Source organism: Halichoerus grypus, chromosome 12 (genome assembly GCF_964656455.1).
Source record: "Halichoerus grypus chromosome 12, mHalGry1.hap1.1, whole genome shotgun sequence".
Lineage (NCBI taxonomy): Eukaryota > Metazoa > Chordata > Mammalia > Carnivora > Phocidae > Halichoerus > Halichoerus grypus.
In genome coordinates this window covers 69,618,580-69,644,727 of record NC_135723.1, presented here as the reverse complement: position 1 = coordinate 69,644,727, position 26,148 = coordinate 69,618,580, and the positions used below count along the sequence as shown (strand labels likewise).

Here is a 26,148-nt window from a genome sequence, read left to right as displayed (position 1 = left end):
TTTTAAAGATTTTATTTATTTATTTGAGAGAGAGAATGAGAGAGAGACAGAGCATGAGAGGGGGGAGGGTCAGAGGGAGAAGCAGACTCTCTGCCAAGCAGGGAGCCTGATGTGGGACTCGATCCTGGGACTCCAGGATCATGACCTGAGCCAAAGGCAGTCACTTAACCAACTGAGCCATCCAGGCGCCCGGGTAGATATCAAATCTTGACTGGAAGACTCTTTGGTAAGACCTCAAAAAGATTTAAGGTGTGACTTAGTAGATCCTTTTAGCCAGACAGAAGAGATTATAATTGTGTAGGAATCTTAAGGTCTTTGTGTCACAGCAGCCTGACACAAAGTAGAAAGAGCTCTAGTTTGCAAAGAGTTATTAATATAGTTTTATGGGGAATGGAGTGCATGTTAATTAGATGAATAGGAAGTCAAAAGGGTTTTAAGGGACTTGAATTGGTGTATACTTAAAAGGATGGTCAAAATTTGTATGGAACCACAGAAGACCCTGAATAGCCACGGCAATCTTGAAAAGGAAAAACAAAGCTGAAGTTATCAGAATTCTAGATTTCAAGTTGTATTACAAAGCTGTAGTAATCAAAACAGTATGGTACTGGCCCAAAAATAGACACATAGATCAATGGAACAGAATAGAAAGCCCAGAAGCAAACCCACAATTATATGGTCAATTAATCTTCAACAAAGGAGGCAAGAATATGCAATGGGAAAAAGATATTCTCTTCAACAAATGGTGTTGGGAAAACTGGAAAGCTACATGCAAAAGAATGAAACTGAACCAATTTCTTACACCACACACAAAGATAAACTCAAAATAGATTAAAGATCTAAGTGTGAGACCTGAAATGATAAAAATCCTAGAAGAGAGCACAGGCAGTAATTTCTCTGACACTGGCCCTCACAACATTTTTCTAGATATATCTCCTTAGACAATGAAACAAAAGCAAAAATAAACTGTTGGGAGTACATCAAAATAAAAAGCTTCTGCACAGCTAAGGAAACAATCAAAACTAAAAGACAACCTACTGAATGGGAGAAGATATTTGCAAAGGACATATCCAGTAAAGGGTTAGTATCCAAAGTATTTGAAGAACTTACACAACTCAACACCAAAAAAACTTCCACAATCCAATTAAAAAATGGGCAGAAGACATGAACAGACATTTCTCCAAAGAAGACATACAGATGGTCAACAGACACATGAAAACATACTCAGCATCACTCATCATCAGGGAAATGCAAAACAAAACCACAATGAGCTATTACCTCACACCTGTTAGAGTGGCTTAAATCAAAAGCACAAGAGACAATGTGAGTGTTGTGGAAAAAAAGGAACCGTTATGCATTGTTGGTAGGAATGCAAACTGGTGCAGCCACTCTGGAAGACAGTATGGAGGTTCCTCAAAAATTTAAAAATAGAATTATTATATGATTCAGCAATTGCACTATTGGGTATCTACCCAAAGAATACAAAAACACTAACTCAAAAAAATATAGGAACCCAAAGTTTATTGCAGCATTATTTACAATAGCTAAATTATGGAAGCAGCCCAAGTGTCTATCAATAAATGAATGGATAAAGAACTGGTATACACACACACACACACACACACACACACACACACTGGAATATTATTCAGCCATAAAAAATAATGAAATCTTGACATTTGCAATGACATGGATGGAGCTAGAGAGTATGCTAAGCAAAATAAGTCAGTCAGAGAAACACAAATACCACATGAATTCACTCATGTGGAATTTAAGAAACAAAACAAATGAATAAAGGAAAAAAAGAGATAAACCAAAGAACAGACTCTTAACTATATAGAACAAACTGATGGTTACCAGAGGGGAAATGGGTGGGGGGATGGGTGAAATAGGTGACGGGGATTAAAAATACACTCATCATGATGAGCACAGAGTAATGTATAGAATTGTTAAATCACTGTATTGAACACCTGAAACTAATATAACACTGTGTGTTAACTGTACTGTAATTAAAATTTAAAGAAATAATGAGAAAGAAAAATAAAAGGGATGGTCAGTTTAAAAAGAGGCCTCTGGGCCCCAGCTTACTATGAACAGAAGCATTTTTTTTTTAAGATTTTATTTATTTATTTGAGAGAGAGAGCACTAGCAGCAGGAGGCATAGAGGGAGAGGGAAAAGCAGACTCCCCACTGAGCAGGGAGCCTGACACAGGGCTCAGTCACAGGACCTTGAGATCATGACCTGAGCAGAAGGCAGACGCTTAACCGACTGAACCATCCAGGTGCCCCCAGAAGCATTTCTTTTTGGAGTCAAAAGCCCATAGAGCAGAGCAAAGAGCCATGGACAACAATAGATTAGGGAACCATCCCAGAGAATGAAGTGGGTCCGAATGAAAGAATATTCATGTCCCTGGAGTAGGAGGCCCTGACATCTGCTGGTGGATATTAGACTTATGATGGACAAATGACTTCTGTGTGTCTCCTATTCTTTTTCAAAAATCTATTGTGGTTATCCTGTTCCTGTCTTTCTTTTGCATGTTGGGTGTTTGGGGGACAGATAACTTGTCTTTTTTACTTCATAAGCCTCTGATTCAAGATGAATTGCACTTGAATTGCACCCTAGGATCCTCAACCATGGACTTTAGTCCTTTTGCAAAAGGACTGTGGTACATTGTTACATTAATGTCGCTTTTCCACCACCAACTCCTATGAGTCATGCCTTTCTGCTTTTCCCTCTCCCTCTATGCCTCCCGCTGCTAGTGCTCTCTCTCTCAAATAAATAAATAAAATCTTAAAAAAAAAATGCTTCTGTTCATAGTAAGCTGGGGCCCAGAGGCCTCTTTTTAAGCTCTGTGTAGTCCCCTACCTTGACTCTTGGCTTGGCCACATTAATCCCTTTGGTCAGTGGAATTATAGCAAACAACATGCAAACAGAGGCTTGTTAGATGCTTGCGCAGTGGAGCTTGTCCTCTGGGACCACTAGTATCTCTATGGTTGTAGTTGCCTGAGTGATATCAGGTCAGACTATAGATTATTTTTTCTCTTCTTTTTTTAAATTAACATATAATGCATTATTTGTTTCAGGGGTACAGGTCTGTGATTCATCAGTCTTACACAATTCACAGCACTCACCATAGCATATACCTTCCCCAATGCCATCACCCAGCCACCCCATCCATCCCACCCCCCTCCACTCCAGCAACCCTCAGTTTGTTTCCTGAGATTAAGAGTCTCTTATGGTTTGTCTCCCTCTCTGATTTCGTCTTGTTTCACTTTTCCCTCCCTTCCCCTATGATCCTCTGTCTTGTTTCTCAAATTCCTCATATCAGTGAGATCATATGATACTTGTCTTTCTCTGATTGACTTATTTCACTTAGCATAATATCCTCTAGTTCCATCTACGTCGTTGCAAATGGCAAGATTTCATTTTTTGATGGCTGCATAATATTCCATTGTGTATATATACCACATCTTCTTTATCCATTCATCTGTCAATGGACATCTTGGCTCTTTCCATAGTTTGGCTATTGTGGACATTGCTACTATAAACATTGGGGTGCACGTGCCCCAAATCTTTATAGATTTTAGATACTAGCCCTTTATCTGATGTCATTTGTAAATATCTTCTCCCATTCTGTTGGTTGTCTTTTGGTTTTGTTAACTGTTTCCTTTGCTGTGCAAAAGCTTTTTATCTTGATGAAGTCCCAACAGTTCATTTGTGCCCTTGCTTCCCGTGCCTTTGGCGATGTTTCTAGGAAGAAGTTGCTGCCTGTGTCCTTGATGGATTCCTGTCTTACATTTAGGTCTTTCATCCATTTTGAGTCTATTTTTGTGTGTGGTGTAAGGAAATGGTCCAGTTTCATTCTTCTGCATGTGGCTGTCCAGTTTTCCCAACACCATTTGTTGAAGAGACTTTTTTCCATTGGACATTCTTTCCTGGAAAAGCACAATATTTAATATTCAAACATTCTTAGATTGTATATTGCCAGGGTGGGTGGTGCTCTTTATAGGCCTGAAGGGGTTGAAAGCACTGTGCCCAGAGAAGTGAGGTTAAAACCAGGCTCTGTTGGTAACTGATAGGTAGTGAATTATAGGTTGGGAACTTTTTTTTTTAATTAAAAAATGAATGTGTGAAAACATGAATAAGAAATTTATAGGAAAAAATCAAAATCAGAATAATATCATTTACTGATTGATGGCTGTGGCTAAATTTTACAAGGTAAGAAATCCATCATGTCTCTGTTCAGTTCTCTAGGGGAGTTTTATTTTTCTAAACCAAGACATAAATTCCCCCAAAACTGTCATTTGGTTTGAACTTAGATGCAAGCTGAGAATTTAGGATACCTTGACAATAATATTTGTTTGTAGAAGGAATAAAAATCCTTCAGCATAGTCTTTGATCAGAGATAGCATTAAAGCCCAACTGCTGTGTTGTACTTGTTCCAAAAGCAGGTTTGAAATCTGCTATTTCTAGGCTTAGCATAATTTATTAACATCTGCTGAAATCTGCTGACTTATGTTGTCTTTCTTAGAGTGAATGATATAATACCCAGGTCAGAGGAAATCATACCATAACCTTTTTTAATGTTACAAGAATCCCCACCCCCCCCCAAAAAAAGGAAAGAAAAGGAAACCATAATCTCATCAATCAGAGCTAATGACTTGTATTTTTTTTTTTTTTTAAGAAGCCAAAAGTTTAATGTTTCTGAATAAAGAAAGTTCATTCAGGGCTTACACAGATTTTTGATGACTGTCTTTTTATATATGTATGTATATGCGTGTATGTTAAAAATGGTAATTTAAAACATAATAGACAATGTTTTTATAGAAAATATTTTTAAGTAAATGGTTGTGCATATTAAATTTTGGGAAGATTAATTCCTAAAAGCAGAACAATTGAGATCCAAAATAAAAGTATATTGACTTGGAGCACCTGGGTGACTCGGTTGGTTAGGCTTCTGATTCTTGATTTCGGCTCAGGTTGTGATCTCAGGGTTGTGAGATTGAGGTCCAGGTCAGGCTGCACGCCAGGCATGGAGCCTGCTTAAGGTTCTCTCTCTCTCTCCCTCTGCCCTTCCCCCCCATCTCTCTTTCTCTAAAAAAAAAAAAAAAAAAGTATGTTAACTTTACCTTCTTAAAAGAAATGAAGAAACAATCTACCAAGCATTTAGAAATAAGAGGTAGAATTTTCAGCCTAAAGACTTCCAGTTTAGTGTATAAAAGGAAAAACATTCAGAGCAATATGTAAAAGCTTATTCTTTTTTTTTTTTTTTTAAAGATTTTATTTATTTATTTGACAGAGAGAGGCACAGTGAGAGAGGGAACACAAGCAAGGGGAGTGGGAGAGGGAGAAGCAGGCTTCCCGCCGAGCAGGGAGCCTGATGTGGGGCTCGATCCCAGGACCCTGAGATCATGACCTGAGCTGAAGGCAGACGCTTAACGACTGAGCCACCCAGGCGCCCCTAAAAGCTTATTCTTATCTTGAATCTTACAGAAAGAATACTTGATTTTGCTTCCTTTTGTTCTGTTGTTGCTAGCATCCTCTTTATCATCTTAATTGTTGACTATTTACTCTGTATCATGCACTGTGTTAACACTTTGTGGACCCTCTCTTTATTTCTCAGAGCAACCCTGTGACGTAGGTGGTACTGCAATCCCCATTTTATAGATGTGGAAATGAGGCTTAGAGAAGTTAAATGATTTGTTTAAGGTAATCTGGCTAGTAAGGAAATGGTGCCAAGATGTGACCACAGTTCTCTGTCTTTGGAGCAAGGGCTATCCAAAAGACTTCTCTAAGTTGTTGATTTTTTAAAATTTAAATTCCATTAATTAACATGTAGTATATTATTAGTTTTAGAGATGGAGTTCAGTGATTCATCAGTCTTATATAATACCCAGTGCTTATCACATCGTGTGCCCTCCTTAATGTCCATCACCCAGTTACCCCATCCCCCACCCCCTTCCCATCCAGCAACCCTCAGTCTGTTTCCTACGATTAAGAGTCTCTTATGGTTTGTCTCCCTCTCTGATTTCATCTTGTTTTATTTTTCCCTCCCTTCCCCTATGATCCTCTGTTTTGTTTCTTAAATTCCACATACTAGTGAGATCATATGATAATTATCTTTCTCTGATTGACTTATTTCGCTTAGCATAGTACCCTCTAGTTCCATCCACATAATTGCAAATGGCAAGATTTCATTTTTCTGATGGCTGAGTAGTATTCATATATATATATATACACACACACACACACTATATATAGTAGTATTATATATATATATATTCATATATTTATATATATACACCACCTCTTCTTTATCCATTCATCTGTAGATGGACATCTGGGCTCTTTCCATAGTTTGGCTATTGTGGACACTGCTGCTATAAATATTGGGGTGCAGGTGCCCCTTTGGTTCACTACATTTGTATCTTTGGAGTAAATAACTGATAGTGTAATTGCTGGGTGATAGGGAAGCTCTATTTTCAACTTCTTCAGGAACCTCCATGCTGTTTTCGAGTGGCTGCACCAGCTTGCATTCCCACCAAAAGTGTAAGAGGGTTCCCCTTTCTCTGGATCCCCACCAACATCTGTTGTTTCCTGACTTGTTAATTTTAGCCATTCTGACTGGTGTGAGGTGGTATCTCATTGTGGTTTTGATTTGTATTTCCCTGATGCCAAGTGATGTTGAGCATTTTTTCATGTGTCTGTTGGCCATTTGGATGTCTTTGCAGAAATGTCTGTTCATGTCTTCTGCCCATTTCTTGATTGGATTATTTGTTCTTTGGGTGTTGAGATTGATAAGTTCTTTATAGATTTTGGATACTGGCCCTTTATCTGATAAAACATTTGCAAATATCTTCTCCCATTCTGTGGGTTGCCTTTTCATTTTATTGACTGTTTCCTTTGCTGTGCAAAAGCTTTTTATCTTGATGAAGTCCCAAGAGTTCATTTTTGCCTTTGTTTCTCTTGCCTTTGGAGATGTGTATAGCAAGAAATTGCTGTGGCCGAGGTCACAGAGGTTGCTACCTGTGTTTTCCTCTCAGATTTTGATGGATTCCTATCTCACATTTAGGTCTTTCATCCATTTTGAGTCTATTTTTGTGTATGGTATAGGAAAGTGATCCAATTTGATTCTTCTGCATGTGGCTGTCCAATTTTCCCAACACTATTTGTTGAAGAGACTGTCTTTTTCCCGTTGGATATTCTTTCCTGCTTTGTTGAAGATTAGTTGACCATAGAGTGGAAGGTCGCTTTCTGGGTTCTCTATTGTGTTCCATTGATCTATGTGTCTGTTTTTGTGATAGTACCGTACTGTCTTGATGATTACAGCTTTGTAATAGAGCTTGAAATCCAGAATTGTGATGCTACCAGCTTTGGTTTTCCTTTTCAACGTTCCTTTGGCTATTTGGGGTCTTTTCTGGTTCCATGCAAATTTTAGGATTATTTGTTCCAGCTCAGTGAAAAAAGTTGATGGTATTTTGATAGGGATTGCATTGAATGTATAGATTGCCCTAGGTAGCATAGATATTTTAACAATATCTCTTCTTCCAACCCATGAGCATGGAACGTTTTTCCATTTCTTTGTGTCTTCCTCAATTTCTTTTATGAGCGTTCTATAGTTTTCCGAGTACAGATGCTTTGCCTCTTTGGTTAGGTTTATTCCTGGGTATCTTATGGTTTTTGGTGCAATTGTAAATGCGATCGACTCCTTAATTTCTCTTTCTTCTGTCTCATTGTTAGTGTATAGAAATGCAATGGATTTCTGTGCATTGATTTTATATCCTGCCACTTTGCTGAATTCCTGTATGAGTTCTAATAATTTTGAGGTGGAGTCTTTTGGATTTTCCACATAGAGTATCAGGTCATTTGCAAAGAGTGAGAGTTTGGCTTCTTCTCTGCCGATTCAGATGCTTTTTATTTCTTTTTGTTGTCTGATTGCTGAGGCTAGGAATTCTAGTATTATGTTGAACAGCAGTGGTGATAGTGGACATGCCTGCTGTGTTCCTGATCTTAGGAGAAAAGCTCTCAGTTTTTCCCCATTGAGAATATTTGCTGTGGCTTTTCATATATGACTTCTATGATATTGAGGTATATTCCCTCTATCCCTACACCGTGAAGAGTTTTAATCAAGAAAGGATGCTGTACTTTGTCAAATGCTTTTTCTGCATCTTTTGAGAGGATCACATGGTTCTTGTCCTTTCTTTTATTAATGTAGTGTAGCACACTGATTGATTAGCGGATATTGAACCACCCTTGCAGCCCAGGAATAAATCCCACTTGGTCATGGTGAATAATACTTTTAATGTACTGTTGGATCCTATTGGCTAATATTTTGGTGAGAATTTTTACATCCATGTTCATCAGGGATATTGGTCTGTAATTCTTCTTTTTGGTGGGGTCTTTGTCTGGTTTTGGGTAAGTTGTTGATTTTTAGCCTTAATGCTCGATGGTAGAAGCCCACAAATAGATTGAGTTTGAAGATGAAAGTCACTGAAGAAAAAGTGGGCAGAACAGCTATGGGGTTTGTAATCCCAATGATTATCAGTGTTTTTCCCCTTACTATTGGAAATCTCCTTGACTACTAGGATGAACATCTAACACAGTCACACATTTTGAAATGGAGGTGGAAACTCCTAGATTAAATATTCTCTGAGGTTTCTTACTTCCAAAGTTGATTGTCTTAAGTTGGTTATAATTTTGTTGTTGTCTTGGTGAATCTAGATTTAAGGTAGTAACAATATGACAAGAAAATATAGACTCCGGTTACATGAGTCTCTGAAAGTTTATGACTTTTAATTTAGATTTCATGTGTATAACTTCTTTGATTTGAAAAGATTACTTGCTCTGTCTGAAGCATAAACTGCCATTCCCGCAAGGGAAAGTGAGATGTAAAATTTCTAAGTAATAACATGACTTACTAATTTTTCTGAAATAACATTATTTGAATGAGATTTTCTTCATTTTCATATAAATTTTTCATTTTGAAGTTAGTGCATTATTTTTCTTCTCAAAGTTGTTTTAGGAAAGTCAGGAACTAAAGTGCTTTTTTCTTTTTAATAAGTTTTTAAATTGAAGTACAAAGAGCTATGGTTGTTATAGTCCTGTAGAACAGTTTCCCAATTTAAGAAAATTTTTCTTATTCATATTCATAAATGAACAGTAAAGAAAAAATTTCATTCTGTTGTGAAAATTTTATTGTTTTATTCTATTTCACATAATGAATACTACGTTAGCATTATTTCATTATGCATAATAATAAAGTACTGTTCAACTTTATTCCTAGTGTTTAAATTGCCTAACTTGATGCAACACAAAAGATTTCTTACTAGATTACCTAGAACATGTTTTTACTGAAAGAAATGTATACATTGTTTAGATAATGTACATTGCCTAGGAACCATCTTATTTAAAAATGCTTTTAAAAACCTTTAATATTTTAAACTTTAAAGTATAGAAATGCTATTTTCCAGCCCTTCTTCTGGGCATACAAACATGGGTAAGACATGATTTCTGTAGCTGAAAAGCTTACATTTTAGTGAAAAAGTTATATGTGTAGGCAGGTACCTATAACAAGGTTTTAAGAAGTATCATTGAAGTTAACCTAAATAGCTAAGGGAGCACAGATGGGGGAATGATTAAATGTAACCTTGTAGAGGAGAGGAAAGGTAAAAGAAAACTCTGTTGTTTCCTTTATAAAATCAAATGAGGTCTTCTAGGTGTTGACTGATGATCCTAATATTTTACTGTTAGAAATTAGACATGCTTCCTTCTGGGATTTTTTTCCCTACATAGATCTTTTGTTTACAACTCATTACCTTTTGGTTCTAACAATTGGAGTTAGAAAAGCTGGTTGAGGGGCACCTGGGTGGCTCAGTTGGTTAAGCAACTGCCTTCGGCTCAGGTCATGATTCTGGAGTCCCAGGATCGAGTCCCGCATCGGGCTCCCTGCTCAGCGGGGGGTCTGCTTCTCCCTCTGACCCTTCCCCTCTCATGCTCTCTGTCTCCCATTCTCTCTCTCAGATAAATAAATAAAATCTTTAAAAAAAAAAAAAAAAAAAAAAAAAAGAAAAGCTGGTTGATGAGTAATCCTCGAAGGGAAAGATGAATCCAAGTGTCAAGATTTGAGTCCATGGGGATTCTTTTGTCTTTGGGCTTGGAGCACCAGGATGTAATTTCCTAATTTCTACAAGGAAACTGCAGGTGTTTGTTTGTTTGTTTGTTTAAGGCTTCACACAGAAGTCACCATCCAAGCTGTGCTTTGAGAGATAAGTAGAATTTTCCAAGTAGGGGAAAGGTATTATGGGCAGAGGAACAGTCGGATGATGAGAGTAAGGGAGAGTAAGAAAATGGGGCTGACGCAAGAGTATTTTAGTCTGCGGAGCAGGGTGAATGGTGATACTGTTAACTAAGGAGGGGAATACAGAAATAGAATTGGGAGCTGGAGTGGAATAAGATCTCTCTTCTGGGCATGTTAATTTGGGAAGTTTTTGGGAATTTCAATAATTGATATTTTTCATTCTTTCCCCTGAAAATTATTAATCACCCTATGTGCCTAGGTGTCAAGAACAGAGACATAAGAAACAACATATTCTCAAAAGGCTTACAGACTCTTGGAAAGAGAGACAAGGCAATAATTACAATGCACATTTAAATATGCTGTGATAGAAATGATCACAGCTTGGTGACGGGGAACTTGAGAGTTTTGATCACCTAATGGACGCTGAAGCTGGGAATGGGGAGAAGGAGAGATGAGGGTTAGGAAAGAATTCCTGTGAAATTGCCTCATGAGACGCAAATGTTGTTTTGCTGTGTGAGTTAACAAGATGGCAGAAGGTGGAAAGAGGGGACAACATTTCAGGCAGAAATATTTGCTTATATGAAGCCTTGGAAGTGTGAGTGAATAACCTACTTATGGTTTAATTTAACTGGTAGGAACTATGGTAAGTGGGGATTGATAGGGTCCTGCAGATCATGTGTGTCTTGATTTTGATCTTGAAGCCAGTCATGTTGGTAGTGTTAGGAAGTTAGTGAAGGCTTTAAGGTAGGGGAATGACTTGATCAGATGAGATGCCCAGCAACCACTTAGAGCTATGAGCTGTATCTCAGAGAAGTAGTTGGTGTTGGGAGTATAAATCTAACTATGGGTTACCATGATGGATAAAAAATGCTTCTTGCTTAGTTGTGGAGACAGACAGGTAAGCAAAAATTACATTACAGTATGCACGTACTGTAGTGTGAAGTGCTGTGGATTGAGGAGGAAGTGATTTTGGGACTATGCATTTAGAAGTCATTGGTATAGGTGGTATTTGCAACTGAGAATGCTGATGAGATTTTTCAGGGAAAGAATTGAAAAACAGGAATGAATGAACTAAAGGTAGAATTCTGGAAAAATGCAGCCTTCATAGGGTAATGGTTGAAGAATTGTCTAAAGCTATGATTTTAGCAATGTGGATTGCAACTTACTAGTAGGTTGCAAAATCAGGACAGTGGATGTGAACTTAATATGGTTGGTTATAGACAGAATTTTCAAAACAGATTAGGAGAGAATAGAAAATATCAGTAATTACTGTCTTGTGAAATTTTGTTCAGAATTGTGTGTTTGTGCATGTGTGTAAAATGCATATCTCATTATGAGTGGTGGTCACAAACTTTTGAAAAACACCAATAAAAGAGACTAAGGAAGAACAGTCAGAAATTGCTAAATCACTTTTGTTCTTCACTAATCTGATGGCAAGGGAAAGAAACAAACCCAGTGAAAGTGCAATGAGAAGGAGATTTTCTCTTTGTGGTTCAGATGGACTCCCCCTAGGCCACCTTTATTACCTCAGTTGTATAGGAGGAAAAATCGAAAGAAATAAGGGAAAAGGACTCACAAGATTCTAAACTCGAAGACAGAGAGGGAGATAGAGAATATGAATGAGAGAGAATGAACCCACATGGAAGCTGAATTTTTAATCTAACCCTACTGTGTGATAGCAAAAGCTCCATTCCCTAGCACATGGCCCAACAAAGCCCCTTGGATTCATCCTACTATTTCAGCTCTGTTCTTTATTTTGGAGCCAGAGGAGGAACCTGAGGAAGGACACAAAACTACGTGTCATTAAAATTGTGATGTAGTATTACCAATAATAGAGATTACTGAGAGCTTGTCTATGGGTCAAGAACTGTTCTATCTATGCACTTGAAGTGAATGATCTTACCAACTAAGTTAATATTTGTAAAGCTCTTAGAACAGTGCCTTGCACATGGTAAGCACTCAGTTGTCTGGTTATCATTAATAGAACAGTGCACATGGTAAGCACTTGGTCAGTATTGGCTATTATTGTGTATTATTACTAATTAGCTAAGTTACTAATTATCACCACTTTACTAGTAAGGAAATGGAAGCATAATAAAATTAAGTAACTTGCTCACAATCATATAGCTGGAAAGAAATGGAATCATTCCTTTCTGAGTTGGAGGTGAGAGTGATTAGTGTAGATACATGGTGAGTTATATGACAATTGGTGCTTGAAGTACGTTAATGGGCGAGGGAAGAGGAAAGATGGGCCACAAGTGAAAGACTTCGTGAAGAGAACAATACTCCTTGGCTTGGTGATTGGTTAGATATGAAGTAAAAAGATAACCAACATTTTAAGCTGGTCGACTGGGAAAATGATAAATAAGATGTAAGAAAATAAGAAAGAAAACCTTTCTTGGTAAGAAACAATGACAAATTCCATTTAATTGTGTTGAATTTTACATGAGATAATCAAGTAAAAGGAGTAGCCCAGAATTTAAAAATAAAGATAGAGATACTTAGGCATTATCACATAAAAGAGTTGATAGAAGCTGTGGGAGTATTTGAGATCTTCAGAAATGTCCAATATATTTTGGCCACAAGAAAACCTGGGGAGTAAAAAATAAGATCATGATAATTGCCCCCACACAAAATTTCTACAGCTTTGCCCACATCGGCTTTGTGGAAATCTACGAATAGTTCCAGGAATCTTTGAAAGAGAGCGTATCACTTCTGCTCTGGGGGCTGGCTGTTGTGTGGCATGCAGTTTTCCTGGCTCCTGCCCTGGGCTGTGCCTGTCTCCTCGTGCTGCCCCTGTCAGTGAGGGCGGAGAGGCTCCGCTGGGGTTTGGCACCTTCCCTGCCGCCACAGAGACTGTGGTTTCCCCTCATGGCGTTCTCAGAGACCCTGGAGGGTCAATGGCAAGAAAGCTCTCCCAGTTTTTCTTATTCTCTTCTTATTTGCTCTGTTCCCACCTCAGGTCACTGGCTTTTCCGGCACCCCTGTCCAAGTGACAGGTGTGTTGGCTTCGTGGTTCCTCAATCAAATTTTTATGCCTAGATGGTTCCCGACCTTCAGATGAATTCTTACACAAAACGTGTCTCAGTTTTTGCCCCATCAGTCCTTAGGCACATCTAGACTCATCTGAATCCTAGGGTGAAGGTCACTTACTAGGTTGAAACTGGGACCAGGACCCTCACTCCCTGCTCTCCCTAGAAGAGAGAGGTCAGCGTGGGAAATGCCCACATCTTCCATAATTGTCCCATCCCTTGTTTCTTCTGCTTCCTTTTCTTCTTCATATGGCTGTTTCCCTGGTTGATTGGAGATTATTTCTTCTTTTTGCCAAATGGAACGGTGATGTGCACTCCTGTGGAATTAGATCCCATCTGAATATTCCGTTGGGAGGTTTGATTCATTTCTTCCTCCTCTTTTTTTTTTTTTTTTTTAAATAATCCTTCTTAAAGCTTTTCATACTCTTTACTGGAGCTTAGTAAAGATTTGAATATCTAGCACATTTTCCTTTCAAGTAGATATTGGTAATGTATTTTTTCCCCTGGTTCACCTGTGAAGAATACCGATGAGTCTTTTTGAAAACTCATCATTGGCAGTTACTTTAGAACAGCAATTTATTGAAAGCTACTATATTAAAAATGTTTTATTGCACTGCACTAGAGCTATGAAGTGCAAGGAACCATGAAGATTGAAAAATACAAATGATAGATGTGTCTCTTTCTCCTTATTTTTTAGCCTTCTTTGAATCCTGGGGGGAGTCAATCATCTGATGTGGTGCTTTTGAACCACTGGAAAGTGAGGAATTTTGAAGTACAACGTGGTGACATTGTGTCATTGGTGTAAGTAAATCAGAAACATATTATATTTGTATATGAAATTATTTATAATTGTCTGATTTAACTGGTAATTTGCTGTTAATATCATTTGCCAATTTATTAAATTAATAGGTACATTTTAAATGTAATATATTTTTAAAAATCAATTTTGAAATTAATAATGCTATAAGAAAGGATTTTCCTTTTATGTCTAAAATATATCGGTTGACATACTTGAATTTGGTAAAATGTCTTTAATGATGATATGTTGATTAGAAATTATATTGATGATCTAAAGTACATGTATTTGGTATCAGTTTGGATTATTCTGAAGTTTTGCATCTTGGAAGTAACCTTAATGTTACTTCATTTTTGTTAGTTTGTGTAGGTACACAATATTTCTAGAAGATGATAATTGCAACATGAAATTCAGTGACATTTCTATGTAAGTCTCAGTGATTGAACTGAAATAAGGCAGTTTGGAAGATTAGTAGACTAGAGGCTTTTGTTTGGGACCAAAAGGTGGCACTGTTTCTCTGTTAAAGTATTATGACTGGTCAGGAACAAGAATTTCATTCCGGTCTTAAAGTAGAAGAAGAATGTCAAAGTGTGCATAACTGATGCAATGATATAATACATAGTCCCAGCACGTGCTCGAATGGTTTAGATTTGAGATTTGTTTGTTTTAAAAGTAAATTCACACTGAGGAGCCTGTAACAGAACTTGCCTGATTTCTTCTGGTTTCAGCTACTTATAAAAATGTTTTCCTATGCTTCCCTGTGATGGTAGTTAGTGCATCGGGGTAGCAATTAATATAGCAGTTACTGTCATTTGTTTTAACGTTAGTAAAATCCTGGTGTTTGGTGAAGACTTCCAATTTATATTTCTTTTTCTTTAATTGGAATGATTGTTTTTTTGTTGGATGAGAATATAATTGTTTGGTAAACATAAAACGTGATCTGCTTGTCCATACTTAACCTTTGGCTAGCCCTTTGTGGAAATAGACGTTTCATAAATGTGTCTCCTTCAAGCCTGTTTTACCAGGATTCATTTGAAAACATATTAACTAAATCTGATTAGTAACTAATAAAATAAATACATTTGAGTGAGGTTTTGTATGGCAGACATCCAAGGATGGGGATTAAATGCTTCTCATGTTCTTGAGTGCTTTCTTTAATATTAACCTACTCTTTGGACTCTACTTTTATTTTGTCATTCAGAGTACTTTTTTTGCAACCTCCTTAACAACCTTTTCCATGCTGGGTTAGCCTGTTGTGTGCTCATTATTCTTTTGCCTTTGGTTTGACAAGGTTACATTCTCACTTAGTCGGTGATGGAGAGGATACCCACCCAAGTGAAAGAGGTCACACTATAAGCAGACAATTGTGCAGTTTTTTTTTTTTTTTCCAAGAGAAACACGCTGGCTATCTCTAAGCAAGTAAATTTGAATAGGTAATTGGGAAAAAAAAAGGCTCCTTGAAATTCAGGGTTGCATGGGTCCATAAAAGTACACTAGCATATCATGGACTATGTGAAAAAGAGAACACTATTCTCTTATGTAAATATTAAACTAATTAATATTTATTATATAAATTAATTTAAAAATAGTATATCTAAATTGGGGTTGATATAATAAATTATAGCTCCTTGGGTTGAGCTGTATTTTTAATGAGTTAATTATGTGCTGTATCTCTGACATGTACAAATAACGCAAATTTTCTTTCATAATGCTTGTTGCTAGAAGGAGCCATTTACATAAAAGAATGCTTAGTGATTGGTATTATGTTATTTAACAACAAATAATCATTAAGCAATGATTTTTTTTTTGAGAAAGGAAGAAGTCTTTTGCTAAATTCTTTTTTAGCATGATGTAATACTGTATAAAAGACATTCAAAGTATCTTTTTAGTTTTATGAGCAAAAATGCTTTCTAAATGTCCTTATTATTTTATACATTTTATAACTGCTTCATTTGAAAAGATTGATGTTGGTTTGATCAATGTTCATGAGTATATATTTAATTCATGTCAACACCGAATATTTGCTTTTCTTACAAAATGTATCAGTCTGGTTTTAACTTAGATGATAATTATCATTATTATATCAGAACATTCTATTTAAGAAATGTGTGATTCAAGAAATGCGTGACTAAATTTGAATTTAAGGCTAAATAGAAACTGTAGTTTGTCATTCTGTTTACAAAATGATATGGCACATTTCATTGATACATTAAATCTTTGGGAATAAGGTAGTAAGACAATTTATATTTAAAAAATATCCTGGGACAGTGTTTTATATATTCAATGTATGTGGAAATACAGCATTTTAATTATAATATTATATATACATTTCTGGAAAATTGCAGTTTGCAAATTCATAAAGTAGTAGGGCTAATGCAACTTTGTAACTAGAGCACTAATGAAAACAATAACAATTCAATAAAACTGCTAGCACAGTTTAAACGACATGAAATTTTTTATAAATAAGCACTGCAGTAAGTGTAGGATTTATTTAAAATGACAAAGCTGAAGGTAACTTGAAGGCAATGTAAGGAAGGGTTGAGCTTGTTTATGTATACAAGGGCAGAGGGACATTTTCATCAGAAGTTACAAAGAGAAGATTGCAAGCTTTGTACAAAATGTACTGATACCAGAGGTGTATCCTCTGCTCATTGGTCAGTGTTACCTTACTTTATTTATTTATTTACATGTATATATATTTAAAACAAAGATCAGAGTTAACCTTTCAGTAAGCACTTGTAAGAGAAGGATTGAATATATAGTACTGATTCCTTCCTGGCTTATTGCCATTAGCGTACTTAGCCTTCAGTTGCTATTATTAAAGAGGCAACATATTACTGATCTGGGAAAAAATTCCATATGAACTAATGCAGCTTCTGCTTTATACTGAAACCCTTTCTCCATAGTCCCTGTGAGCTGATTCATGTTGCAGAAACACATGCTGTAGTAGAACAGACTTTCTTTTCTATTGCAGTGGGTTTTGTTCGGAGCTTATTGACCCAGGCTGTTCCCTAAAGCGTGGAAGGTCTGAGGGGGTACATATTAATATATGCTTCTTTGCATCTCTTCCTTATCTTTTCCTGTCACTTTCTTTCTGTGAAAAGTTAGTCTCAGTGGAGCTAATGTTTAAGCATGTTATTCGGTAATGTTAAATAAAAAGATATATTTATTTAATAACATTACTCGTCACATAAAACATTATTTGCTGTCATCAGGTCCTTGGTATTACTGAGCGTATGTAGGTGACATCATACTCTCTTAGTGGATTTGCGAACTAATAGTGGTGATTAAGGTGGATTTTCGATACCTTGGAATTGACTTTTCATTAACTTGCGTGATGGCCTTATTGCAATAGGCTTAACATAAGTAGCATATTTACAGTGACATATCCGTTGGTAAATCCACTGGGACAGAGGTGCCTTCACAATAAAGTTTCAAATAATCACACTTAAAAGTTTTTTAGCTTTTTATTTTGAAATGTTATTAGACCTCAAGAAAGGTCATAAAAGTAGTATAGAGAATTCCCATATAACTTCCAATGTTTTTTTTTCAGCTTTATTGATGTATAAATGTGTGTGTGTGTGTGTGTATAGTGATAGGATTCACCCCACTGAGTTAATTAACACATCTGTCACCTTACATATTTACCTTTTGTATGTGAGAACATTTAAGTTCTACTTTCTTAGCAAATTTCAATGAAAGAATACAGTGTTATCAGCTGTAGTCAGCATGTTATCTATTAGATCAGCAGACTCTTCATCTTATACCCCCCTAAATTAACATTGTACATTACCATGGTACAATTACTGAGATGAAGTTGACACTGATACAATACTATTAACTAACTCACAGACCTTACGGGAGTTTCACCAGTTTTTCCACCAAGGTCTTTTTTCTGCACCAAGATCCTACACAGGATACCATATTTCATTTTGATTTTTTAATCTCTCTAGTCTCCTCCAATCTGTGATGGTTCCTCATTTGTTCTTTGTCTTTTTTGATCTTGATACTTTTGAAGGGTTCTGCCAGTTATTTTGTAGAAAAATCCTTACCTTTAGAAGTTTTCAGGTCGGTGTATGTTCCAGTGGAGAAGCCATTGCTATTGATGGCACTTGCTGGGGAAGCCATAGTTGTGGTAAGCTCTGGGCGGAGGAGACAGGGCCAGAGAAGGAAACTCTCTCACCTAAGTCATTTTGGTTTCTTTTTTTTTTTTTTTTTTAAAGATTTTATTTATTTATTTGACAGAGAGAGAGACAGCGAGAGCAGGAACACAAGCAGGGGGAGTGGGAGAGGGAGAAGCAGGCTTCCTGCTGAGCAGGGAGCCCGATGTGGGACTCGATCCCAGGACCCTGGGATCATGACCTGAGCCGAAGGCAGACGCTTAACGACTGAGCCACCCAGGCGCCCGTCATTTTGGTTTCTGAGGACCACATACTTGGGTCACGACTAGGAGACCCCATGGCTTCCAGAAGTCCACACAGTCACGTTTACTGCTGCTAGAAAGCAAGGCGGGAGAGCCATGCAGATGGGAGAAAGGCTAAAGTTTATAGTACAGATAGAAGAGAGGGAACTAAAGCCGGGTCACAGATGATATGATACTGAGCCCATGTTCAGTTCTAGAGTAGAAGGTGAGGGTGGGGAAATTCTCATTTAATGAGCACCCCTGTGTATCAGGCATTGTGCCATGCACTGTGTGTATGCCATTTTTACTTAATTCTCATAACAATATCTGGAAATGGTTATTTTTAACACAGTGAAAATGAGATTTAGCAAGTAAATAGCAAGTGAATAGCAGAGCCAGAATGCGAATCCAGGTCCACTTAACTCTGAACTTGTCCTGTCTGACGTAGCAGGCAAATGTGGCTGTTGAGCAGCTCAAGTGATTACTGCCCCTTGTTAAAATGATAATATTTTAGGTATATTCAGTCAGATAAAATACATTATTAAAATTAACTTAAAGGTTTCTTTTTCTTTTTTTTTTTTTTTAAAGATTTTATTTATTTATTTGACAGAGACACAGCGAGAGAGGGAACATAAGCAGGGGGAGTGGGAGAGGGAGAAGCAGGCTTCCCGTGGAGCAGGGAGCCCAATGCGGGGCTCGATCCCAGAACTCTGGGATCATGACCTGAGCCGAAGGCAGATGCTTAGCAACTGAGCCACCCAGGCACCCCCTTTTTCTTTTTTTAACGTGGCTAGTAGAAAATTCAAAATTAAACATGTGACACGCACTCTGTTTCTATTGGACAGACATCACTGTGTCTAAACCTTTTCCCATCAGCCACTGCTGCTTTCCTGGAGTGTGTCTAAGGTGAGCTAATGTGAGATCCTAAAGTCTGGGGTGGAAAAATACTAAGGTAGCTGCTATGAAGCAAAGGCAGACTCCCCAAGATAGCTAAACACTTTGTTTTGGTAAGAGTATTGGGGTGATCAGGTCCAAAGACAAAGAAAAAAGACATGCAGTCTATGAGAGAGAGAAAAAAAGGTATCCACAACAGTTTTTTTGTTTGTTTTTTAAGTAGACTCCACGTCCAGTATGGGGCTTGAACTCATGACCCTGAGATCAAGAGGCACATACTCAACCAACTGAGCCAGCCAGGCACCCCCACAACAGTTTTTAAAATATGTATTGACTGTTTTTTATTTTCCAGTCACTAGGCTAAGAATTCTATATTCATTTTTATTTAATCCTTATTTTAACCACCCCCCACAAGTAGGTACTGTTATTCCTATTTTATAGATGAGAACAGTGAGGTGTAGAGAGGTTAAGTAACTTGCTTAAGGACATAACAGCTAGTAAATGGAAAAGCAAAGTTTTGAAGTGCCTCTCATCAAATCTTGTGTTCTTAACCTTCCAACTATAATGCCTCTATATATTGTGGTGGTGGTTTGGTTGAGGACACTTACTCATTCTTAGCGAAGAAGTCAAGCAGGCCTTATTATCTCAGCATCTATCATATTATCCCCATTTCTGTAATGAATTTTGATACAGTGGTTCATGAAATGTAGTCTCTTCATTAATAGCAATAAGACACTATTATGAACATATAGTGTGCATACAATTTCTGCAGCTGGTTTGTGACATGCTAAACTAATTGCTGTTTTCTGACAGATGGCCACTATGATGGCTACATTTTCAGCAGTGAATGTGAGCAAAGAGTTATGAAGATTTCAGCCAGGGAAATAGATGAAATAGAATTGAGCCTTTGAAAAAAAAAATGAAAGGTGCTAGTTCCTTTGTGTCTTGAGTGCTTGTAAATCTTTAAAGATCCCTTAATCCACCAAGGTAAATTAATCTTCTAAAAAACCAAATTCAGGTTTTGAACAAATGCTCAGAGCAATGATAATACTGAGAATGATGACCTTTAATCGTATTAAAAGCCAGTTATCTGTTGAGCTGGAAGAATATAATTGTGGATGCTTATCTGTTTAATCTGTACTCATTCCTAATTTTTTTCTGTTTATAGCCAAATATTTTTCTGAGTTTGTAGGTAATATTGTATATTTCAGGAACACAAAATTACGAAGACCATGACTTTGAAAGAAAGGTTCTATAAGCAAACTTTTTTATCTTATTTTTTTCTTTTTCTTTTTCTTCTTCTTCTCCCCCTCCTCCTCCTTCTTCTTTTAAAATTAATTGACTGTAAAAATGGTGGACAGTGAAATCCAGTTTGAGTTTATTTTGATGAGAGATTTAGTTTTCAGCACTTTCAATTACGCATTGTAGTTTACAGTCATTACTAAGTATGTTTACAAATGATACTTTAAAAAAATGAGACAGTGTAAGTATTTATTGCTTTTATTTGATAGAGATTAAACTGATTTTGTAACTGCTCTTCATAGGCATACAAAAAGTTGGTGCCTTTAAGGTAGTCCTTAATATCAATTTGCTTTCCTGAGTAGGGTAAACTGCTTCCACAAGTGTTATATATTTAATTATGCAACAAAACATTTTCTTAGTTTTGAGCTAGGAAGTGTTTCAGTGATCATAAATTTCAATTTTGAATTATCGAGATTTTATGGTAATATAGCTATAGGAGATATTCATGGCTTCTGCTCAACCCATTTCCTAAATCTTATATCCTTTGAGCCATAACTGGAAATTGTCAAAGAACAAAGTTATACAGGCAACATTCTATGAAATAGTAGGTACTTATGTTTGTAACTGTTTTATTGTAAATGGTTACTTATGTTGTAACTGTTTTATTTTTACTGTGAAAAAATCCAGTATCTGAGAACACTGTGACTTTTATTAAAAAAAAAAAAAAAAGAAAAAAAAAATTTCAGGGAAGCATTTATAAAGGAGCTCCCAAATACATATTATATATGTATGGAGTCAGATTGAACTCTTAAGGAGAAGCATTTTGAATATAAGCTTAAATAATAATTGTAACAGAGAAATAAGTATTTTGGAGAAGCAGACAATTTAAGTTTCAAACAGTAAACATAACTCAGAAAAATAAACTGTTACGTAGGTAGGCCAACCTGTTTCAAATTCTCCTGGAACTATTAAGATATAGATACATATATAGATAGGCTACTAAGATCAAGCAATATCTGATTTCCATTTTCATCTGTGATAGACTAGTTTATTTCAAACTAAGGCCCATACTGAGAAACATGAGAAAGCTGCATTAAAAAAAAAAAATCTACATGCATTGTAGCTCTGTCAAAGGGCAAAGATCCCAGAGTGAAGAGAACCACATTGAGGTGCACCCTGTATTCAGTGCCATTTTTTATCTTGGGTTATTTGTCACTTTGTAAGCACCACAGGCTGTGAGACTGAGAAGCCAAAGAGTGGCAGCTAAGATAGTGAGATGCTGAGTAGAATCTTTGACAGTTTTATACTGCTAGTGAGTCAAACTAGAATTCAAGGAGGACGAGGCAGGACCCTGGTAAAATACTCCATACTTTTAATTGGGACCCTTGAAGGGTATATCCTAGGAGTTAGGGAGAACTAGAAATAGACCATAGCTTACAAAAATTGAGATGCAGCCTCTGATAAACTCAATCCTGATTTTCATGTGATCTGCCTTTACTTAAACTGTCTTTGCCAGAAGCAAGAGACATCATGCAAAGTCATCACGCTGAAGCAAGAGACATCATGTTTTGTACCCAACACCTGGCATTCAATAAAAAATCACCATGCATGTCAGAAGCCAGGACCAAGACAAAACAAAATAAAACAATAAATAATAGAAATAACCTCCTAGTGATCTAGCTGTTGGAATGATCAGATATGGGCTATAAAATAATTATCAATATATTAAAAAATTGATGAAAAGATGGATAACTTCATCAGAGAATCAGAATCTATAAAAAAAATCAAAATGACTTCTAGAAATGAAAACTAGTATACCTGAAGACAAGAACTCAGTTGATGAGGTTGACAGCAAATTAGATAGAGCCGTGGAGAGGATTCGTGAACAGGGTGAAAGGTCAGTGAGAAAATCTCTACCCTGGAGTATGGAGGGATACAAGATTGTGACATACAATGAATAGTGCAACAGGTCTGTTTAGCACATAGTGAAAAAGGCTGTTGTCCATCTAATTGGAGTAGCAGAAGAGGAGGAGGAAAGAGAGAGTGGGGCAGAGGAAGCAATATCTGAATAAAGGCCAAGCATTTTCCATGACTTTTTATTTTAAAGATTTCATTTATTTATTTGACAGAGAGAGAGAGAGAGAGAGAGCACGAGCAGGGGGAGCAGCAGAGGGAGAAGCAGACTCCCCGCTGAGCAGGGAGCCCAATATGGGACTCAATCCCAGGACCCTGGGATCGTGACCTGAGCTGGAGGCAGACAGACTCTTAACTGACTGAGCCCCACCAGGTACCCCGCATTTTCCATAACTTATGAAACACATCGACATATAGGATCAAGAAGCACTACAAACCTGATCAGGATAAATACAATGAAAAAACACATTTAGGGCACATGGTAGTCGAACCACTGAAAGCCAAAGAAAAATAGAAAAATCTTGAGAAGAAAAAAAAGGCATATTATCTTCAAAGAAGCAAAAAGATAGCTGACTTCTTAACCAATGGGAGACAGGAGATAACTGAATATTATCTGTAAAGTGCTAAAGGAAAAAAAAAATTCCAGCCTAGAATTTTGTATCTATTGGAACTGTTCTTCAAAAATGAAAGAGAAATATACTCCTTTTCAGACAACAACCCCCTAGCATTTGCTGTATTGTCCTATTGGACTTCACTTCTCAAACACGTTCCAAGTGGTAGGAATTTTAAGATGGCAGCTGCAGAGCATTAGACCCCCAGACTGTGGTCTGTCTGAGCCTCAGGCCCATGTGACGGCACTGGTCACATCCTTACGGAGCTGGCCCTGTGGTTGTACAGGGGCTGATCTGAGCCATTACTGGAAACAGATATATAAATACAGGGGGTTGAAAAGTAATGTTTTTGTTAGAGTTAAGTGTGAACAATATGGATCTGTTAAAAAAAAAAAGTCACATTTCCTTGGGGCGTCTGGGTGGCTCAGTCTGTTAAGTGTCTGACTCTTGATTTCAGCTCAGGTCATGGTCTCAGGGTTGTGAGATTGAGTTCCATGCTGGACTGTGCTCTCTTTGGGGAGTCTGCTTGAGATTCTTTCCCTCTTCTTCTCCTCCCTCTGCCCCTTTTCTGCGCATGCACGTACTCTTTCTCTCAAAATAAATAAATCTTAAAAAAACTAAAACCAGTCACATTTCCTTAAGTGATTTATTTTATTAATAAAATAGGTGCGGGGCGCCTGGGTGGCTCAGTCGTTAAGCATCTGCCTTTGGCTCAGGTCGTGATCCCAGGGGTCTGGGATCGAGCCCTGCATCGGGCTCCCTGCTCTGCGGGAAGCCTTTTTCTCCCTCTCCCACTTCTCTGCTTGTGTTCCTTCTCTCGCTTTGTCTCTCTCTGTCAAATAAATAAATAAAATCTTAAAAAAAAAATAAAATAGGTGCTAAGTATAGTAGGCAGAATTTTGGTCTCTGAGAAGATTCTATAACCTAATCACCAGGACAGTGAATATGATGAGATATCATGCCCATGAATATGTGACCTTGCACTGCCAAAAGGACTTTGCAGATGTAATTAAGGTTGACCTTCAGCTGACCTTAAAATGATGAGGTTATCCTCCGTTATCCAGGTCCAATTTAATCACATGAGTCTTTAAAAGCAGAGGCTGAAATGAGGGAGATGTAAAAAAAAACATCAGAGAGATCCAAATGCAGGAAGGATTTGGAGCATTATTGCTGGCTTTGTAGATTCAGGGGCCCTGAGCAGAGAGAAGTGTACTACCTCTAGAAGCTGAGCATAACCTCTGGCCAAAGGCCAGCAAAGGAATCAGGACCTTAGTCCTATAACTATATGGAATTGAATTTTGCCAACAACCTTATAAGCCTGGGAGTAGATTCTCGCCCATTCTCTAGATAAGGGCCCAGAGCAGCTGACACCTTGATTTTAGCTTCTGGGACCCAAAGCAGAGTACCCAGCCAAACCTGCTGGACTTCTGTCCTAGAGAATGGAGAGTTAATGAACGGATGCTGTTTCAAACCCTTAAGTTTGCTTTAATTTGTTATAGTGGCAGTAGAAAATTGTGTTAAGCAATTCTAATAGTACCCCTAAAATGTATGGAAAAGGAAAATGAACTTTAACGAAAGATTCTTATAAGCATTCTTATAAGGATTTGCAAATACTGATTTTATTTAGGTATTATTTTCTTTTACATAAAACAACTCTGTCAGCCTCTACCTGTCAGTTTCCTGGTACAAAATACAGGACAAAGCTTGAGGAGATCTTGCTTCTCCTTCCAGCTGCATTACTTGTTAACTGGCTGTGTGACCTTAGACCGGTTATCTTAATTTATTCGTTGTCAGTTTTAGCATCTGCAAAATATGAAGTATAGACTAGTTGATCTCTAAGGTCTCTTCCATTTTAAGATTGCACGACAAGAGTTTTGAGGAGCTGGCCATAAGAATCAATCACTCAGAATATCATAAAAATGCAGATTTTTGCATACTTTTGAAACTAGAGTCAAAACCAATTTGAAATTTTTGAAAGAAAAGAAGCCATGTTGGCACCTTACACAGAAGTTTTAGAATGGATAAGGAGACTTTGAACACCAAGGTTCTTTTGGTCAACGGCATCAAATGAATCTGTGCTTATTAAGATTATGTCTTCAGTGGAAATGATTGGAGAAATTAAAAGTTGGCAGGTAGGTGTTTTACAGGAGGATGAGAGCAAAATCCTTTCTCGCTTGCTTAAAATTATTTAAAGTAAGAAAGCTGTAGAAATCTTACATTTCTTTACTGCTTATAATTTACTCTGGAGTTGAGTTATTAAGACTCTAATAGTTAATCTTATCCTGGTTATATCTGTTTTGTCAACTTACGATGCACTTCCTACCAGTAAACACTCTGTTCACTTGCTCTTACAAGAAATGCTAGAGCCCATATTCTGTTTCATAGTTAGGTCCTGGAGATGTGGAAGGAATCTCAAAACTTAAACATCATCTTACTCGATCCAAGGTCAGTAGTTACCCTCCCATTTTTCTTTACCTTTTATAAAGAAAGGCGCTGTGTTTGGGGAGTGGAGGTGGCAGTGGCTAGGAAATGTGGCTGTGGCTGATAAGAAAGGGAAAGGGCTTAAACAACAGTTGCCAAACTTTATCTGTGCTTTGGAGCTCAGGAAAGCATTTCTGTCCAGGAAGGGAACAGGAATCCTTTTTTTGCTGTTGTTGTTTCTTGCTGTTTATTTCCATTAATAAGAAGTCTCAATGCCCTGTATTATGAAAGATTACTCCTTGCATAATCTAGTGACAGGTTTACTCACATTCTGAGGTCATGTTAATATTTACTGAAGGCACCACAAATATAAGTTTCACTTTATTAAAAATTGTATGGATGTTGAAATTGCTGACAGAGAAGCTGGCTCAGTTGAATTTGGCTATGGATATGATAATTATAATATGACTTTTTGTGCTTTTAGAGGTCATACGTTACATTGCAAAGATTTGTGTATTTGGATTGCTGAAAAGTTACTGTA

General features: G+C 37.2%; 1 protein-coding gene across 6 annotated transcripts in view; it reads left to right on the top strand.

Moving 5' to 3' along the window:
• IMMP2L (inner mitochondrial membrane peptidase subunit 2) overlaps positions 1-26,148 on the top strand; it is an 861,167-nt gene that overhangs the window by 61,772 nt on the left and 773,247 nt on the right. For all 6 annotated transcript variants that reach the window (XR_013442826.1, XM_078059472.1, XM_078059473.1 and 3 more), the window contains exon 4: positions 14,025-14,128. Coding sequence is in view for 5 of the 6 variants with exons in the window: in XM_078059472.1 (XP_077915598.1) it covers positions 14,025-14,128 (104 nt within the window). In the remaining variant the exon portion in view is untranslated. The remainder of the gene's footprint in view (positions 1-14,024; positions 14,129-26,148) is intronic.